Here is a 20,263-nt window from a genome sequence, read left to right on the forward strand (position 1 = left end):
TTGTACTCAAATCTATGTATATGCATCGTTGTATTCACGAACGCTTGCTTTTGCATCTGATCCCTCAGTTGATGGCAGCTGGGGAGAGTGGAGCGAGTGGTCACTGTGTAGTTCAGACTGCGAGAGGCAGCGCAGCAGAGAGTGTACGGCTCCAGAGCCCAAACATGGAGGACGGCTGTGTGACGGGGTGGCGCTGGCGACAGACAACTGCACGGGCGGCCTCTGCACACAGAGTGGGTAACATCACCACCCCTCTCCACTGATAAAAGGATAGTTTAGCATCATTACTGTCACTCTCATTGTCCAGTGTCCCATTTTGGCAGTGTGGGCTAGATCGTGGTCGTCATTATAATCATGCTCATTACCAGCACCCTCATTTATCTTCATTATTCATCCACTCCAGTCCACATACATAGCACGCAGTGTGCACAGGCATGGATGCATACACAAGTGGTAATTAAATAAACAAACACTTGTAGTATTCAGAAAGGTCATGGAGAAACCGTCGAACTCTGATGTTTCTCTGTCTTTGCAGATCGAAAGTTGCTACATGATGCTAAGCCACAGGGTGAGTTTCTCCTCAGCTTCCATTTCTTACTGTTATCTTGTACTGTTTGTGATTTTACCCTCAGAATAAATCATACGTACAGTAGATTTTAATGGGTGGCAAGTAGCCACGGTATAAGAGGAACAAATCCCTCTGACAGGTGTGGTTCAGGAAAAATAACACACTCTGTATGACTCACTGTGAATTCACCCATACTTAAAATAGCCACAGTTAGTTCAGATATTGATGTCCTGACAGACAGGTAGCATGCATCGTGCATGGATGTTGAGTGGAAAATACAAGTAATATTTCACTACATTGCAAGAATGTATTTTAGCAGATGAGAAAAGAAACGAATTTCGGTTAAAAGCATCCAATTTCCAGGCCGGTTGCGATTTTTGTGCCGTTGAATAGACACTTCTGACTCGTGGTCGTTTTCTAACTGTCGCTGAATCGTTTAGGCAGAAGATTGCGACGGTTAGTGAGTGTTTTTTTCCACCCTTTGCATCCATTCTCACTCACACTGGTGTAATGGCATACTGTACGTTGGATCATGTCACTTTCTCTCCATTTCGTGCTGTTAATGGTCTTAATGGTAACTGAAGTACAACACCATTTACGACTGTATTGTTAAAATACATTCTGTGGTACACGGTTATGTTGTGGATGATGATCAATTCTATCGACTGGATCAGCTTCTCCCGGCTTTACTGTTATTACCTCAGTTTTCCTTATGCACCAATGCACTTTAAATAATACTATTATTTTTGCTACATCCAGTACAGCATTTCAAGCCAAGCAGCCTGTGGTTTGCCACTGTATATTCATTGCTTTATGCATAATCTCTGTGTTGGGTAATGGGCCATTTATGTGTTGATTACTGCTACGTAGTTTGTGCAGTGAGAAATCATTTTGATACCTACCAAGCTACAGGCACATGTTCTCCTTACTCGTCCTTTAACACAGTTGTGTATTTTTGTTTGTCAGAAACAGGACGGGGGGTGGGGGGGGGGGGGATGAAGCCAGGCTGCCAAAACTTCCCAAGCCCTCAATTAACCCGCTACTGTAGCTGTTAATGCCGCTTTGCATATTTTGTCAATTTCTCCTCATTTGAGCTTCAGGTTACTTAGAGGATTTCTCAGCATGTCCTGTTTCAGCACAGATCTCATTATCTTTCAAGAACAAGCTAGCAGCCCCTTTATTTCCCACTCATTCTTTTTCTTTGTGGAGTTGGACGCTGCAGTACTGGTGGGACCAGATAGAGCATAATCATCGCCGATGAGCTAATTTAATGAATTGGTTTTGTCACATTATCCCAGTGGAACGCAGAGTGCCTCCAACACCAGAACTAAGCAGTGTTTGAAATGACAGTCAGGTAGTGGGTTGATTATAATCGCCTTCCTTCCGAGGTTCCTCATTAGTAGCTTTAACACTCCAGGATGGAACAATGAAGCTGTGCATCAGGAGGCAAAACAAAAAAGGCGCTAAAGTAGTTTGAAACCAAGGTAGACTTGCCTCCTATAAAAGACTTTCACAACTTTAATTCAGCTGATATTCCTGAGCAACACAGATTTTATTTTGGGAGGAAATGCTTCCTAATTAAACAGAGTAGACTTAGAAAGCAGCAGCAAAAAGTCACTAAAAAATGTGCTTCTCTCTCTTACTCACTCTAACTTTCCAAGGTGTGGAGAACAGCAGCGACGTGGCCCTGTATTCAGGCCTCGCTGCAGGGGTGGTGACAGTGGTGCTGCTGATCATCGCCGTCACTCTTTATCGAAGAAGCCAGAGTGAGTACGGCGTTGATGTCATCGACTCCTCCGCCCTCACCGGCGGCTTCCAGTCCTTCAGCTTTAAGACTTCTCGTCAAGGTGAGCCAAAGACAAAAGGGTGGTGGTTGAAATCACAGAGTGTGTTCTGTGTTCGAACATCCTGAGGAGGACAGCCTCCATGTTTCTTTGAATACATTGCAAATATGCAGAGTAGTGATTTGAAGAAAAGTGCAGCAAGTTGTGTGGTTAATTTGCCAAGAGTCTGGTGTCATGTTGGATGATTTAATTAATTGATTAAGAAATGCACGCTGTTTAACTCGTGCATAATTGCACCCCATAAATTAGAGAGCGGAGCTGAAATGCAACTATCATTCCTGCTGCTACGTGATCGTTACAGGAATTTCTCCTGTAATAGCTCCTGTAATTTAACCCAGTACAAACTCTGCCGTCATCCCATTTAAATTTATGTTTTCATATGCATTTAAGTTTGTGCAGTATGGTTATCATAAATTAAATAAGAAGATTTGTTTTAATTTTTATGAAACAGCAAAATGTAATGTAGCTTTATGACTGAAATTGCAAACACAGTTTAAATTAGTTTGATGTTTGAGCTTCAAAAGACCCTAAAAAAAAACAAAAACCTAGGAAATCAAATGAAGTCTGCAGTTATGCCTGGCAGTACAGTGAGATGACATTATAATATAAATGAAGTGTCATTCTCAGAGCTATTCTCACATACAGATGCAGAATATACGAGATCTGCTTCTGGTTCTATTGTACTTAATTTGTATTGAAATACTGTGAATGTACTTCCAAATAATGTAATTGGATGTAATTTAAACAAGAGAACATGCAAGCATACCATACAGTTTTGTATTTTTATGTATATATATGAATTATGCATACATTTCTTTGTATTGTGATATAGCTACATCAATTATTAAAATACTTTAGGGGCCAGGATGACTGGATTTAATTTTTCGATTTGTTTACTTGAGCCTTCTGTAGATTCTTGCTCTGTGTGCTGTAGTGCATTAAATGTGCCATAACATACAGCATAAAGCTCAGTGTGTAAAGCACACCATGTGTGTGTTGCTTTATTGCAAACATCAGTAAGCCTTCTCATCAGCTGTTACAGATGCGAGACCTTATTTACTTGCACCGTAACTAACTAAGCAAAATGTGGACTCTCATCAGGACAGTGTGTTAGTCTGTGGCATTAAACGCTGTTTTGGTTCAGTCCTACATGCAACAAATGTTCGATTAATCATTCATGAGTTCAAAATTAAAAATGTAATTCATTAGTGTTTCTGTGTGTGTTTTTTTCACTGGGGCACCAAATGGAGCGTTTGTGGGTCCCGTGTCTCCAAACACCAAAACATCAGAGCCCAGAAGCGTGGCATGTTTTGCCCCACAGATTGAGGCATATTTTTACAAGGCTGGCATTATGGGTCGCCACAGCAACAGCTCTCAGCAGGGCATAATAAAGTTCATTTTGATAACACAGCAGGAGGCAGGGAAAGCTTTAATCTTGGTCCCTGTTCCCCCCGATAGAGGGGCTAAAACAGCCAAACCCCCCCGACTGTGGCTACAGCATCAGCCCCCGCCCCTGCCTGCAAACACTGGACATCAAAATGTAAAGAAATCCATAAATATTCAGCCAGTAAATTCTTACTATAATTGGCAATATTTCTGGTTTTTCACCAATAATTTCTTTAAACCACTGACATAAAATTAAAGCATATTACTGCACCCCCGCCATTATTATTTGCCATTTTGTCACTTCATTTTGACTTCATACAGTAAAGTGTGTCCCATTCTTGTTTCCATGGTGATGACATTATAGCAACGACATACTCGTTAGGTTTATTGTTGTTGTTAGTGGCAGTTTACTTTGAGGTGTCACTGTGATTGTTACTTGTCTAATGACAATAAATGATAACATGACAGTAATTTGCTTTTTCTCCTCTCTCCGTTTTTCAGCGAACCCCCTGCTTATTAATTCATCCATGCAACCTGATCTGACCGTGTCGCGTACCTACACCAGCCCCATGTGTTTTCAGGACTCCATTGACAAGGAGCTGATGGCCGAGCGCTCACTCCTCGACCCGTTACCTGATCTCAAGGTCAAAGGTCAGAAAATAAAACTGTTATGAAAGCCCGTGTCTGTGGGAGTCAACCACTTACAGAAGGGCTGCGGTTACAGAGTAGCGTACAGCTGTGCAGTTGCAGTCAGAAGGATAATCCATCTGGTTTTGAACTTGTTTTTCTCCTCAGGCGATCTCTAGGAAAGCTTTCATACAAAGAAAAAATGGTCATGACCTTGGAGGTCATCAGAAATTGACCACGGGCTAAACCATATCCCCCCTTAGTTACTGCTGCCGCACCTGTTAAGTGTTTTACTCTCACATGGCTCTTACTTTACTTACTTTACACCAGCACCAGTGGCAGACGTACAACTCAGAAATGAACGATAGTGATTAATGAAAACAATGGGTCACTGAATTCAAAGAGACAAAAACAGGCTCCTCATTTCTAGCCCGGTGACCTCCAGTTTTTGCGGCTGAAGTGACAACTGTTACTGACAGCTCATGAGGTTACAGTTAGCAGGATCACCAGTGGATGATCCATGTAGAACAAAATGGAAACAAAGAAACTGCATTTTCTTGAGTTGCCATGTAGAGGTAGTTAGTCCAAGTGCCACGTTAAGTGTGATGATCAAGAAATTATTCTGTGGCATGTATCTGTGCTGTTCACAGTGGTGCTGCATTGCTGTATTTTCTCTTTGGTCTAAAGTTTATGATCTGAGTTTGTGCTACTGCAACAAAGTCACCTTTGTTTCCCTGCCTCTCCAGGGGTGGCAGAAAGGGCAGAGTACCATGTCATGTCCCACCCTCAGACATTTCCAAGGGGCCTTGCTCCAGACTACAGAGGAGTTGCGATGGGGACGACGCTGGGAAGAAGAGGCAAAAACCTCTTCACTCCGCAGGTCTCGCTGACTCCCAGCAGGCCTTTCCACAAAGCAACTGCAGTGTTTGGTCATGCTGGAGGCAGGCTGGTGGTTCCTAACACAGGTGAGCCCACGGCAATTTTCATTTAATATGTTCCTGTGTCAAAGCTGAAATTTCTACAATGAAAAAAAACCTATAAACCGCACAGAAGCTGAAATCTATAACTTACCACACTATGAAACCACAGCAGGGATGAACCGGAGCATCCAGTATTGCATTTTGAAGTTGTTTGACCTTGTCAGAGTTAGTCTGCAGCGAAAAATGTGAAAATGTCATCGATCGACCAAGTAACATGAACATGAATATATTATTTACTGAAGTGATGAAGTTAGACAGCATTGGCATTTTTAACCGACCAGTGGGTCCTGACAAACCCATGCAAAGTGTTTCTGACCACAGAAAATAGTTTGAGTTTGGAGCGTTTCACAGGAAACATTCATTTGAAAAATATTCCGGATTTCAGTTTTATCATTTTAAAACACATACTGTACACGATGAAGAAAACATTGACAGGTCTCTGTAAAGTAAACCAGCGATGCTCAGTCAGGCACATTATTCAGGCAGCGCCTTCTCGTGGCCTACATTCATCATCCTGTCCCTTGAGGGGCTTTATCTACTGCAGCGTAGATTGGCAGTAATTGTTTATCACATTGTAGAATATTGTGTTTGTGTATGTCTGTGTGTGTCTAAGATAGAGACAGTTTGTGTGTGTGTGTGTGTGTAGGTAGGTAGGTGTGTGTGTGTTTGTGACAAAGAGACTGCTGGCAGCATTGATTCACAAGGCCCTCAGGACTTGCCTCCGTCACCTTTTTCTGGGGCCATCACCTCTCTGGCTGTCACCTTCAGTAAAGAGACCTGACATTCGAGCAGGTGTGTGTGTGTGTCGTGTGTGTGTGTGTGTGTGTGTGTGTGTGTGTGTGTGTGTGTGTGTGTGTGTGTGTGTGTGTGTGTGTGTGTGTGTGCATGTCTGGCTGTGTGTTGATCAGTTTTTGCATACCTCCTTCTCTGCAGGTATCAGCCTGCTGGTGCCCCATGGGGGGATCGCAGAAGGCACTACCTGGGAAATGTACATGATCATCAACCAGGAGGACAGCAGGTGAGGGACCCTCACTGTGGTGGTGCAGTCCGCTTCTTAGGCCGCTCTCTTTTAATCTTTACACCCGCTGCACAGCATCTCTCGTGCTTCTTCCCGCCTGAAACACACAGGTCCTCTCATATGGAAAGTGTGCGTGTACGTGTACTGTACAGATGCACACAAATGCAGACATATTCCCACCCAGCACGGGGTCCTTGCTCTTCTTGCAGAGACATCAGGGGAGGACATGATGTGTCATAAATACATCGGCAGCTGCAGACAGGTAGCATTACTGCCTTAAGCGGCTATTTCAGCAGAGGAAGATGCACTCCATGACTCTGGTGGCCTGTTTTGTGTTTGCAGACATAACTGACAGTATCTCCTTCCATCATGACTGGTTAGAGTGGTGAACATTGTGAACTCCAAAGAGTCCCGATGATAGGTGAAATTGATTTGGTTTTTAGTTTGATGGAATGTGATCTGCCGCAAAGTTTAGGTGACCGTTGGCTGCCAGCAGGAGTCTGTTTCTGTAACTCTGCCATCGAGGTTTTTCACAAAGCCATTACTCAAGGAGAAAATGGAATGATAGATAAGAACCGATTGAGAAGGAGCCTAATACCTTTGACTTGTTTGCAACAGAGCCTCAAAAGCTGTCTGACAGCCAGAAATCAGTTTTTGGACATGTACTTGATTTGTAGTGCGCAGTCTCAACGTGTCAGTATGTCTGTGTGAAATCCTGCTGGCAAGATATCACCCTAACAACACGGCTAACCGCCTGTGCTTCTCAGTGAAACTCCATTTCTACGGCCAAGAGAGAATCAAAAGTGACACTTAGCACCATCTGAAATTCAGCTGTCACCTCACCTCACCTCCACCTGCCCATTAAGTGCCATGGTCATCTGGGTAAAGATAGAGATCAAAGGTCACACATAGGTTGCAGCGCAGAGCCCAGTTAGAGGGCTGGCTGTACACTCCCCTGCCTAAAGTCTCACCATTTCAGCCAGGCTGCTGCCCTCCAGGCTCCTGCTTTGCTCTGATAAGCCTGATGCTGTTTACTTCTCTGGCTGTCGTTTAAGAAGCTGCAGGAGCCGTGCACCGCTGAGCTGTCAGTCAAAGCCTATCTTCTGACAGCCGCAGAGTCCAGGGGAGAAATTGGATCCTTTCTTCCCATTCAAACCTCGGCCATCTACATAAGACGATGCTTTCCTCTGCAAAGAATAGGAATCGATCAGCTCTGGCTCGGTTTCAGGTGTTCACAAGAGCTTTCGTCCAGCTTTACAAGGTTGTTTTGTGTGTGATCTTTTCCAGCTCAGCAGGGGACAGTGGGCAGTCCAAGGACAAAGACGTAGTGTATGACAAAATAAGGCTGATATGATGTGACTCACATAAGTTTGCGTGAATGATTTCTGCAGTGTCGTCCTCATTTTTTGGAGCATTTTTCACAGAGAGGCAACTACTACTCTGTAGTGTCAGTCATACCTGCTGAAGACTGGGTCTCCTTGGAACATATGACTGGTGGTTGTTTTTGATGTCATTGTATTTGTTCTGTTCTTTTAGCGAGTTGACCAACTTTACTTTGTACTAATGCTTTACTAAGCCACTTGAACCCCCAAAATTCAATTCATCCTAAAATGTACCTTCAAGTCTGCCTTAATTAACATGAAAAATTGCCTTAGTGTCCTTGTAATGAATGCGTAGTAAGTCCAGTGTTCGCTCTCCTTTGAGCTCTGTGTTCGTTTCCACCATCGTGCCGAGGAAATTGTTCTTTAGCAGCCGGTTGCTCCATTAAGTTCACTAGAAAGTCACCTACTTTGTACGTCTCCTTTTTTAATTGGCCACCTGGCTAAAACAAAGTGCAAACAGTACCTATAGACTTTACAATGTCTGGGGATGTTGAGTATTATCAACGGACAATTTAGTAATAAATGTTTTCACTGGTGCTATTTCTTCAGTAGAAGGTGCTGTGGTACCAACGCTGTTAAGATTGTGTTCTATGGATAATATCCAGAGTATCAGAGACTCTGTTTCAGGAAAGAGGAATATTTTAATGTCATTTTTCATTGCTGTGATATTGCATTCACCTCCCGTAGATCTAATCACACAAATCTGCTTGGTCCCGGTTGAGTTCTGTTTTTATTTAGGGTCAGTTCTGATTTGGGGAACTGATCCTTTAACTAAAAATATGAATTTAGTTCTAAAATTCCCTGAAGGACAGTCTGTCAAACACTAATGAGGAATTTTGAAATTTTAATTTTACAGTTGTGGATACTGTTGTTTGGACTGCACTTAAGAGACAAGACTTAACTAATAACCCCAATCTACTATCTACACTTTAACCATCATCCTGGAGTGATATTTCTTTGTTCTCATAACCACAATCAGAGATGCTAAATAACCATCTTTAATCTTTGCTCACGGGCAATCTGGCTAATTACCATAGTCTCAGCAGCAGGTAACCTTGGTTTCCTCTGAGCCTGGGGCTGATTAGCACAAAAGTGCAGCTGCAGGGCCACGGCGCTGTCTGGATGTGTGACTTTATTTTTAGACAGCAGATCATAACCTCCTTTAATTTTTTAGTGTTGATTGTTAACAGCATAATGAAGAATAAAGTTTCACACAGAACTCAGCACCAGAAACTGTTAAAACAACAGGAGCCAAACAACCTCAGCCACACAGTGTGCCACATGGGATCGCTACACTCTCAGCACGCTCACACACATGCACACATACAATTATAGATCACCCCTCACCGTCCCAGCTCTGTCTTATCCAACAACTGCTCCGCTGCCGTTGTGTCTACTTGTTTTTGAACTCGACTGAAGTGAAAGAGGGAGGTGCCCCTACTTTGATTACCAGATGAGCAGTACCTGTGTCTCATTAGAATGCTGAATATTACTCATTTAAATGATCAGGTGATCGCAAGAAATTTTTGCAGCTATTTTGATAATCCATCGACTGTTTCAGTCATTTGTCCAAAAACAAAATCCAAATATTTCTGGTTCCAGCTTCTCAGGTGTTAGATTTGCTGTTTTTGCTGGTATCCATCCATTATCTGAATGTCTTTGGGCTTTGTACTGATGGTTGGCCAAAACAAAGCATCTGTAGACGTCACCTTTGGCTCGAGGAAACTGTGATGTTTTTTTGTTTTTAGACAGATTTAATGTATTTTTATTTGTTTGTTTTCTGAGACTCTCTCCGAGCTTTCCCAGTCCTCAGTTTGTTGAGCAGATTTAATTTAATCAATTTTCCGCTGTGAACAAACCACATACTAAAATCCTGCTTACTATTAGTATGTGGTATGGAACTGGGACACAGATAGATATAGAGATTATAATTTCAATGTCTCACTAATTTTGACTCTGTTTTCCTATATTTGTGTACATGACCATGTGTCGGTGTGTGCACATGCTTTGCACATTTGTGCTGCCTCTGTGCCTGCGTGTCAGGGTTTGTGCCCACTGCAGCTGCATTAATGATGTTGAGAAATATCCATGCTGCTCCAGCGACAACAGCACCGATATCGTGTCCTGTGTATGTGAGGTGTCCAGCCAGGCCAGCTGCATGACTGATGGTGGTCCCATCGATTGCTCTCAGTCTTCAGGGCTTCCAGCCAAGATTGGGCCCCTGGCCAAGAGCAGCTTGGCCCAGCTAATCTGTCACCAGGCTGGCCAGAGCAGGCTTCATAAGCTCCATCGACCCACGAAGCTTACACGCTGTGTGCTAAAGCCTGTCCTCTCCAGCCCCACTGTCCATTAGTCTTGGTGCTTTAATCTTCCTCTATCTGTGTGTCTGTGTGTGTCAGCTAGTCAGGGATTGATTCATTATGAGTGTCCGAGGATTTGAGTTTTCTTTGTTCACAGGCAAGGGTCACACTCTGCTATCTGAATGCTTGATTAAGCAGTGATTCATTAGCAGTTAGTTTCTCGTTCTCATGTTTATATACTTCTTAAACTCAATGATTTTTTTTTTTGGTGCTGTTCAAGAGTGCAGAGAGAAAAAAGAGACTTAATTTTATCCTGAATGTTTGGGATATCATGATGTCTGTTGTTTTAATTTGTGCCTTTACCTCTGTGTGCAGCACTTTGTCCGAGGACGGGCCAGAGATCTTTTTGAGCCCTGCAGTCACGTATGGACCACCAGGCCTGGACCTGTCCTGTCCTATAGCCATGACCATAGCCCATTGTGGGGAGGTTTCTGCTAATAATTGGACTATACGGCTAAAGAGACAAATGCAGGACAACAAGTGGGAGGTGAGCACTTTCTCTACAACTTCTGCTGGTACTCAGATTTTGCTCTAATATAAGTCAGAATGTTGAAAAGTGCAAACACACAACTTTCACCAGCAGCCGGAATATCAATATGATCTGATAAACTGCTACGACTTACTTTGATGAAAATTTTCATCCTGCAGTGTAGTCATGCGAGCATGGAGCCGATTTCAGGGTTGCCAGCTCAGATTCATCATTCTGCATAAAATTCAGCCTTTCAAGCTCTACCTCATGCTGTCATACATCCAAAAGAAATGTCAGACCAAATGCAAATGACGGCTAATAGTCACTGAAACATTCATTCCTTTTCCACTTTAATGACAATGGTATTTCAAAGTATTAGTCCTTTCACAAATCTGGGACTTCTAAATGGCGGTTGTTCAAAAAAATTTTAACACAACAAGCAAAATTTACATCACGAGGAGAAACATGCACAAGCATCTATAATCATTGAAAATGGTTATGTAGTGACATGGGCTTTTTTTGTTTTGGTTTTCTGTTATATAGCAAACTGCACCAGAAATATTAAAATGCTTTACACTGAAAAATAACATTTATGGTTCCATTGGTTTTTTTTTTAACTCGAACACCTACAGATATACAGATATACATATACTCGACATACAGGCACAAGAGAACATGTATCATCTCAGTTATTTCTGAAAATAATTACCATTCTGGGCCCATTATGACTGTGACTGTCAGAGAGATGAATATTTAAGCTTTGAATCTGGATTTATGTGAATCTCAGAAAATAATATCCGTCAGATAGATTCAGCTATTATTATTTTCATCTTTATTAGAAAACCGTTTTGGAAATCCCCGGTATCAAAGGGCAAGAAATCGCTCTTCACTTGCAACAGGGAGCGTTCTAGCCAGAGATGAAATACACAAAAACTGTTCCTACACGTCATGACTAAAACAGAGAAATAATGGTTATTCATCTACAAGAGTTGGTCGTAAAAAGGTTTTTAATCGATGAAAGTTCTACTTAAAATTATCTTCCTGCACCAGCCATTTACCTTTTTTTTTTTTTGAAAATGAAATTTGCACACAGACAGATTTCAATAAAAACTGCTAAAATGTTAAAGTGCCTACTCCAGTCTGATACCTCAGCGTGAGGTCAAAAACAGATAAAAACTGCCAAGTGTGCTTTTTAAAAGATTTAACACTTTATTCCTCAAAATGCATTATAGTGCTATCTCTGTGATTGCTGCTGTGAGATGTTTTTTTTCCTCTCTCTCTCTCATATCCACCTCTTTCAGTAAAAAAATAACACCTCTGAAAAGTCCTTCAACTCTGCCCTGTGGAGTTACGTCACGGTCTCACAGAGAACTTCAATCCAAACACCCGCTATCCATTTCATTGTGTCTTTTCAGCAGGGTAGACATTTCTGAGATGTTCTTTTAATGTTTAACTAACCTCATCAAAAAGCTTTGGGGACCTCTTCAAGGGAGAGTGACCCCAGTGGCACTATGCCTGCGTGACCTTGGAAGGCCTGTGGCTCTCTTCCAGCCTGGTCCTTTCACTCCGTGTGACATTTACACAGATGTAATTTGCCAGCAGACGTGTTGCACAAAAGGGAGCTATCAGAAGACTCATCACTGATGGGAGCTATGTGCCATCGGAAAGGAGAGAATATCAGAGAGAGTCAGCGGAGAAGGAGGAGAGAGAGAGAGAGAGAGAGAGAGAGAGAACGTTACAGATGGGCTCAGGGAAAAGAGGAAGAGATGTTCTCCAAGAAAATGCTACAGTGTGACCCGTCTCTGTCACCGTGAAATAATGAGCCCTTTATCTCAGGACGGATGCTTACTCAAACCCTAATCTCTGGAATTAGTGATATAATGGGAGATGGAGGTCTCTCTCCCCCTCTGTCTTCCTCTCTTTCCTTTCCTCTCTCTCTCTCTCCCCCCCCTCCCCTCCCTTGCTCCGTCTGCCTCTCAGTGCCATTCCCATTAAAGCTTGCACTTTTGTACTGCTAGAGTTTGACTCCATCATTTCTCCCCGGCTGCCTGGCGGGGATGAGCTATGTCATGGAGATCCTTCATGTCTGCTGCAGCGTTAATGGGGCAGCTTTAGGAAGCTGTGGGCCACTAAATTACCCTGCATTGCTTTATATTCATTCAACCAGGCCATATGCAGAGGGGACCTGTGGGTCACAGTTATGTTTCATAGGTGATTTAGGGCGGATTGAGCACGAGATGAGGAGCAATTGGCCATTGGATACCGCCGCACCCCGCTAATACATTTTGTCAGTGGTACTGTATCCCGATCTGTTTAGTGAGATGTGTCATTATTCATTTGGCCCTCGTTCAACTTTGCTCAGTTCCTGATCCTATCTGATTCTGTGTATGAGGGAAAATTTCCAGTTCACTGTCTGTGAAGTGTCTTAATAACATCCCTAACAACAACACGGTCACTTTAAATGCTGGGTCCATGGCTTTCACGGGTTGTTAGAAAACTGCATTGCCATTTAAAAAAAAACTGTCTGTTTTCCATAGGTAATAATGCATAGAGTGAGAAATCTTTCCTGATCAATTAAATTTGCACTATGTGAGGACTGTTGCTCACGTATCACAGGCTGATGGTTGAATTAAAGCCTCTTCCTCCCTCTGCAAGAAAATTCTTGACTGTAATTGAAATGTTAATTATCGTGAATCAGCAAGCGCAGCTCCTCTGTGTATAGCTGGGTGCTGAATCCTCAAAACCAAAAATCAAAAATCATCAGCAAGGCAGCATTTCAATAATGAACTAATCCTAACTGCTATTGGCTCAGCGTATGTGTTAAACCCACCAGAACTAAATCTGCTCTCTCCTGATGTACCCCTCCCTCCAAAGGAAGTGATGTCTGTGGATGAGGAGAGCACATCCTGCTACTGTCTGCTGGAGGCCCAGAGGTGCCACGTGTTGCTGGAGCATCCAGGTCGCTACGCCCTGGTGGGGGAGCCCCTGAACCAGGAGGTGGCCAAGCGGCTGAGGCTGGCTGTGTTTGGTAGTCCGGATACCAGCAACTCTCTGGGCTTCACCCTCAGGGTTTACTGTGTGGACGACACGCCCCATGCATTTCAGGTACGAGGGAATGGGGAGGACGTAGAGGAGAATGATGAAGAACCAGGAATGAATGAATGAATGAATGCAGTGTTAGCATGCAAACATGTACAATTACCACTTAAAGTGCAGATGAAGCTAACGAAGCTAACTGGAACGTCGTTATTTTTGCAGGTAATTGGTCAAAAATTTTGGTGACATTTTGCTCGAATCTACAAAATATTCACTTTGTGGATTTTCCTCCAACAGAATTCTCATTTGTAATATGCTATAAGTGTAAAAGGAAATTTTAATGGTAGTGCTTGGTCGGCATGGTTGCTGTTTTAGCCTCGAAGAAATGCTGTTGTGAGGTTTTTTTTTCTGTGCTCTGCTGAAGATCTGCTGTTCAGTAACATTGCCACTGGGAGATGCTTGATGACTTGGAGACAAAGAGGGACTTTTAATTACAAAGACAACAGATGCTCCAAGGTTGCTTCTCTGCCCTTTCTTTGCGTAATTTAATTTGCTCTCTGTTAATTAAATGTGTTTCAGCATTGCATTCCATGTGACAAGTATTTGAACGCATTAAAATGAGGAACATTCTCAGACGCAGCCCCAGTTCATCATGGTGCTCTTCAGCGGCGCTTTGAGAAAAGTGTGCCCTCCTCCTCGCAGTGCGGGCTCACTCGAAAAACACAAATACATCTCTTTTTGTTCAGCAGCCAAAAAAAATACTTTTTGCAAGAGTAATTTGTTTCCTTTCTTAATTAAAAACACACACACACACAGCTTTTCTGAAGTGGTGGTGATGGTTGTCGCACAAAGCCAAAGTCCTGCTTCACTTGTGTTCATTCAAGAGGTTGAATTGCATGTGAACAAAGAGAAATTGGATGTTGGCGCCAAGAGCCAATTCACTTCACCTCTCCATCAGTCAGACATGGTTATTTGTTCATTTGTTCTTTTTTGTTGACTTTTGTTTGTGCTTCATACGACAATTAATTTCCCCTGTGAGCCTGACGCAGGGAATCGATCAGGTTCAAGCCAGTCTGTGTGCTTTGCATTTCCCCTCTCTCTCTGTGCTGTGTGACTGAGAAGATAAGCATCATGCATACATGACTCACACCCCCGCCTCTCCTCGCATCCCCAAGATACAGAAGATGTAAACACAAACATGCAAGTGCATACTAAGACATTCACACATATGTTGTTCTCCAAAGATCTGGAAAAATTGCGAGATCACTTGGCAGGAAGCCAAAAAAAAAAGACGATGCTGACAAAAGGCTGATTTTCTCTGTTTATATCTTGTCTTTGTGTACAACCGATATGTTTCACAAACAGTTTCTGCTGCTCTCCTTATCTTATTTCGGCGCCTGAGTAGTGTCGGTTTGTCGCTCATGCAGGCTGTTCTTTGATCCATTTTGTGTCTGGTTTCCTGTTGTGAGCAGCAGTGGCTCCGGGGGTCCGCTATTGAACAGTTCAACTTTTTGGACCCAATCAGTCTGTGTGTATTTTGAAAGCTTAAAGGTGCACAGTGCACCACTTCGCTTTTAATTTTAATTTAACATTTTGTAGTACATGAAATGCTGTGTGCTGCAGCTGAGTCCTAGCTTGGCACAGTGAATCCATCAACCATATATGTCCCTTATGTCTCTACCTCCCTAACCCCTCACCCCGCCTCCTGAAAAACAACCCACACCTTTCCTTACCAGGAGGTGGCAGTGGGCGAGCGCAGCAGGGGTGGGCGGCTGCTGGAGGAGCCTAAAGTGATGCTGTTCAGGGGGAACACCTTCAGCCTCCAGGTGTCCATCCAGGACGTCCCACAGTTACTCTGGAGCATCAAGCCTTTCACCACCTGCCAGGTAGGCGGTTTCTGACTGTGAGCTGGTGTCAATTAGAGAAAAGGAAAGTGCAGCCGCGAGCAGGTTTACTGTACATGCATCTCAGTTCTAATTTAAACCGAGCACTTCGTCAGGGTCACAGATCTGAAAAAGAGCTGTGCACCTTCATCTTCTCAGCTCCCTCTGTTCCTCCATCAAAACTCTCTCCTCCATCAGTTTCCCTCTTTCTGACTTGGTCATATCAAAGCCAAAGGACAGCAGCAAGGGCACAGCAGGGGATCACTATGACCAGCTATCTCACCCACCCACGCACACACCCTTACAAAATTAATTATGACTGCCAGGCAGGCACACACACACATCTCATAGCTGTCCTCCTAGGGGTCTACATGCTGCATGTTCTGCTCTGCCCTGTGATGTTTATCCCACCAGTGACATCCTATTAGCAGAATTAGCCACTATAGTGGCTGCAGAATACCAACAAGGTTTTCTTGGAGAGGGAGGAACCACTGTGTGAGGGTCCTACGGGGAAGATGACGGTAGGCTTTCACTCAGACTCTAGTGTTGCCTGAAGGAGGCTTTTATAAGTAGCCATCCTCCTGTCTGATGGATCTTGAAGAGAGGATGACTCATCTGTAAAACAGTGTTTTTGACCTGCTGTCACTGCGCCACTGTCTGGGTCACGCAGTAGTTAGTAATGGAAGTCAAAATTGGCCTTTTAGATTCCATTCGCTCCAAAGCTCTGTTTTGTTTTTCTCGTTTGGGGGGAAAAGCAATGCAAACTGGATAAACTGAGGCATCTCTGTCCTAATTCCATAATCACGTTACAGTTCCTGATCTAACATACTGGCATTTACAAGCTTCGTGTTATCAGAAAAGAAGACGTAACAAGCCAGCAGTGTGGTAAATACGCCTTTGGAAGTCTGAATTTAGTTTTGTGGACTCTATCTTTTACTAAAACAAATCTTTAGAGGATGATTTCATGTCATTACATAGACCATTTCTGCTGATAACACGGGCTTAGGTCTGTAATATTTATCAAACTGTTTGCATGTGAAACTAGTCACACTGTATGGTAAAATGCAAAAGCAAAAGCTGTAAAGTAACTTAATTAATTTTTCCCGAGCGGCAGTTAGTAAAATGTCGTCTCATTTATACTTTCTTTTGCATGAATGACTCCGGCTCTTTCCTGTGGATAAGGGGATGCATTTACGTCCCAAGGGCTCTAACGGCTGCTGGTGTTCTTTCTGACGGGTAAACTGCGTGATTAGGCAACATCAGTGATCGGCTAAAGAGGCCACTCATTCAGTCTTAATTAATCATGTAAACAGCAAAGTGGGTGGCAAAGTAGGATTCAAATAACGGCTTGTCTTTAGCGAGGGTTTAATGAGTTTGTTGTCTCCTCTGTCTAATGCTTTCATCGCTCTCCCCCCTTCCGCCCTCCGTCTCTCCTCGCTCTGCAGGAGTTCTCCTTTTCTCAGGTGTGGGCCAGTAACCAGCGACCCCTGCAGTGTGCCTTCTCTTTGGAGCGATACAGCCACTCCTCGTCTCAGCTCTCCTGCAAGATCAGCGTGCGACAGGTCAAGGGCGAGGAGCAGATACTCCAGGTCTATACGTCAGTGGTGGAGGTGAGTAGCTCTCGCTGAGCACCGTGTGTGCTCTCGGTGCGTGGGCAGTCATGCGGCTTGTTAATAGGTTCTTTTATTAGACCGAATAACTCTTGATTTGATTTAAGAGCTTGCTTAATGAGCCTCACAGTGAGCTTTTCATGTATGGATTGCAAATTGTCTCGATAAGTCCTTGTCCTTGTCTTCATATTGAGGTGCTTTAAGCTGCAATATCAGTATCACCCTGACACCTCGCTCTTTCTTTCCTGCTACTAGAATGAAAAAGGAGTGGTTCCCTTTTTCACTCAGTCGGACTGTACCATCACCTCTCAGACAGGGTCAAGAGCCTTTAAAATCCCCCTGTCTATCCGTCAGCGGATCAGCGCCACCTTTGACACCGCTAATGCCAAAGGGAAGGACTGGCAGCTCTTGGCTCAAAAGCTCCACATAGACAGGTATGAATTATAGCACTCTGATGCCTACATACATTTTACCCTCATTCTCACTTTTTTTTTTTAAGTTGCCGTTTGCCTGCTTCTGAGGCGTGTGTGTGCGTTACAAAAGCTCAGACACACAGAATCAGCTGGTATGTTTTGTTCAGGTGTTAATGCAGAATAGATGAATAATGACTTGGAAGTGTAAACGCTGCATATTCTGGTGTAAACACTGTTCCCACTTTGAATACTATTTTTAATCTGGAATTTAGGCACCGTGTCAGCCCTAATCTTCCATCACCAACCAGCCTTCAGTAACACGCCACATTGCTGATTTCATTATAGATCTAGAAACACATGCACAGAGCAGGAGAGAGAGGGGGAGAGAGAGGGAGAGAGGGGGGAGAGAGATGTAAGGGCCAACTTTAGCAGAGTCAGAATAGCTGCAGAGAAGGTGCCGTGTTTTTGCAGAAATCTGAAGGTGGGGCTCAAACTGCTGACAGGCCAGCCTCTGGCAAGAAAACGTGTTCATGTAAGCACTCCTCATTAGCAGTATCTCCGCATGCGCTCCATCCTCGAACCCCGGCTCAGCTCTCCGCAGGTCGTGCCAGGTCAGAATTTGCGTGGGCTGTGGAAGGTTTCGGTTGTTTGGTGATGGGGCGATCTCGATATGTGCTTCGGGAGGGAAGTCGATAATCAAGTGCTCATGGCCATGAAGACTTCTCTCCGTCTCGCCAGTTGGAGAAACATGAGAGGGAAAAGTTAACTAAGAAACTGTGACAGAAACTATGTGATTAAAGAAATTTTGCTTAAACCGAGTCTGAAAAGAGACATCTGTGACTGAGGAATGGGAGAGGATTTCAGAGCTTTTTCAGCCCAGTCGAACACACCAAGAAGCATGTAATGGGAATGTCTCTACCTAGTTAAGCTGATTTTTGTAATTATTTCTCTGAACGTGTGGGAACATTATCACACTGAGGAGGGAAAGTGGGCTAGGAAAGGAAAGCGGGGAGAGGACAACAAAGGAAATCCCATGGTAATGGTAACAGTGCACTCTGTTGGATAGGTGTTATAACAGCAGCAGCAGAAGAAAGGCGGTGTGAATGAAATCTCGTGTGCAGTGTCTTTTCTCACACAATCAGCAGCATGACTTCACACCACAGACTAGAACCAAATTTTACTGCACCACTGTTATTGTCAGCTTTGGAACAAACCAGTTTAATTGATCTAAGCTTATGTTCACTGACTGTTTTTATTGGATCAGTTGATTTTTTTTATTGTTTTAAAAAGGCATTTTCCATTTAAAATACAAACCTTGCTCAGTCTCATTTTTTTTTTGCTAAGGCATGAATTATATCAAAGTCCTCCTCCACTCAAAACTGTGTTTTGCTTATTGTTCCTTATCATCGTTTACCAACTGTGCAAAGCAGTCAGTCTTCATTATTGAACCATTCATTTGTTCTCAGCAGTTCCTCTTTGCCATGTGATCTACTCTAATAAAATGTGAAATGTTCCCCGGCCTGTAGGAACCTGTGCTACTTTGCATGTCAGGACAGCCCGTCCTCAGTGATTCTGAGTCTTTGGGAAGCGCAGCACCAGGACTCGGGGGACCTGGACTCTCTGGCCAGTGCCCTAGAGGAAATCGGAAAGGTCCAGTCCCCCAGGACGGCTACATTTGACTGCAGCAGAGAAGAGCAGGACTCTGAATTCACTAAGCTTGGGTAGGGCGGGTCTACAGCAGATCAAATCATGACGAACCTTTACTGCATGAACACATGATGATCAGGTGTACTAGCTGACCTATGGTGAGGAGGAGGAGGAGATGCAGAGAGGACAGCAGGGAAACTCAGTTTTGGACTGTTATTAAAGGAACATCTCTGCTAAACCAAATGGCTCATACAGACACAGAAACATGGGACAACATAGAAGGAGTATTTGTGTTCATTGAGAGGCACCAAAAAAAAAAAAAAAAAGAAAAGAAAAGCATTTTGGAAAGGGATGGAAGTGTCCCACACCCGTCTTTGATTGAAAAATGTCAACTCCTTGACACTTCAGAAGACAGATTCGATAACCTGTATTCACGGATTATGGGTATCTGTGTGAAGAGGACTCTGTGTAAGATGGAGTGTGTTTTAGAGAGACTGCCAATCAGGCTCGTGTTGTGACCTTCCCAGGATCGGATGTGCTGGCATTTGCCGTCAAACAGTCCTCTGGGCTGTCAAAATGTTTAGTGTAACGTCATTATGTTGTCATTCATTTTCTAGATATCCTGATGCTTCTTTTTCTTTCCTGCACCGTGTCTCTGCTGTTGCTGCGGGAGTTAGAAGAAAAAACTAAAAGTCGAGGAGTATTGGATATTCATTTCATGTCAGAACATCTATGAGGAGACACTGAGAGCTACTGTCCACCCCTGATTAAACAAACATGAGGATGTATAAGGAATGACTTACATTTGGCATGAATCTCATTTGAACAAACACCCTCATGAACATTTTCAGCCCCATCGGCATCACGCGTTGTTAAAGTAAAGGCTGCAGAGGAGGAAAACTTAGCCAGCTGATCTGTGCTGCATCTGGCAATGCAGCCAGGAGCGCACTGCATTCCCTAATGTCTATTAATCAACTCCTGGTTTCTTTTGGAGGAAAATTAATTAATTAATCAGTTTAATTCATTTTTTTTTTCCTTAA

General features: G+C 43.4%; 1 protein-coding gene across 1 annotated transcript in view; it reads left to right on the forward strand.

Annotated features, from left to right (window-relative positions):
• The window catches only part of LOC121195426 (netrin receptor UNC5D-like), a 131,347-nt gene extending 111,776 nt beyond the window's left edge, over positions 1-19,571 (forward strand). The window contains exons 7-18 of the mRNA XM_041058883.1: positions 69-233; positions 536-568; positions 2,230-2,415; positions 4,300-4,449; positions 5,172-5,390; positions 6,339-6,423; positions 10,481-10,652; positions 13,509-13,739; positions 15,407-15,556; positions 16,999-17,163; positions 17,419-17,597; positions 19,103-19,571. Coding sequence (XP_040914817.1) covers positions 69-233; positions 536-568; positions 2,230-2,415; positions 4,300-4,449; positions 5,172-5,390; positions 6,339-6,423; positions 10,481-10,652; positions 13,509-13,739; positions 15,407-15,556; positions 16,999-17,163; positions 17,419-17,597; positions 19,103-19,301 — 1,934 coding nt within the window. The 3' untranslated portion in view covers positions 19,302-19,571. The remainder of the gene's footprint in view (positions 1-68; positions 234-535; positions 569-2,229; positions 2,416-4,299; positions 4,450-5,171; positions 5,391-6,338; positions 6,424-10,480; positions 10,653-13,508; positions 13,740-15,406; positions 15,557-16,998; positions 17,164-17,418; positions 17,598-19,102) is intronic.
• The last annotated feature ends 692 nt before the right edge of the window (positions 19,572-20,263 follow it).

The sequence above is a fragment of the Toxotes jaculatrix genome, chromosome 16 (assembly GCF_017976425.1).
Source record: "Toxotes jaculatrix isolate fToxJac2 chromosome 16, fToxJac2.pri, whole genome shotgun sequence".
In the NCBI taxonomy this organism is placed as follows: domain Eukaryota; kingdom Metazoa; phylum Chordata; class Actinopteri; family Toxotidae; genus Toxotes; species Toxotes jaculatrix.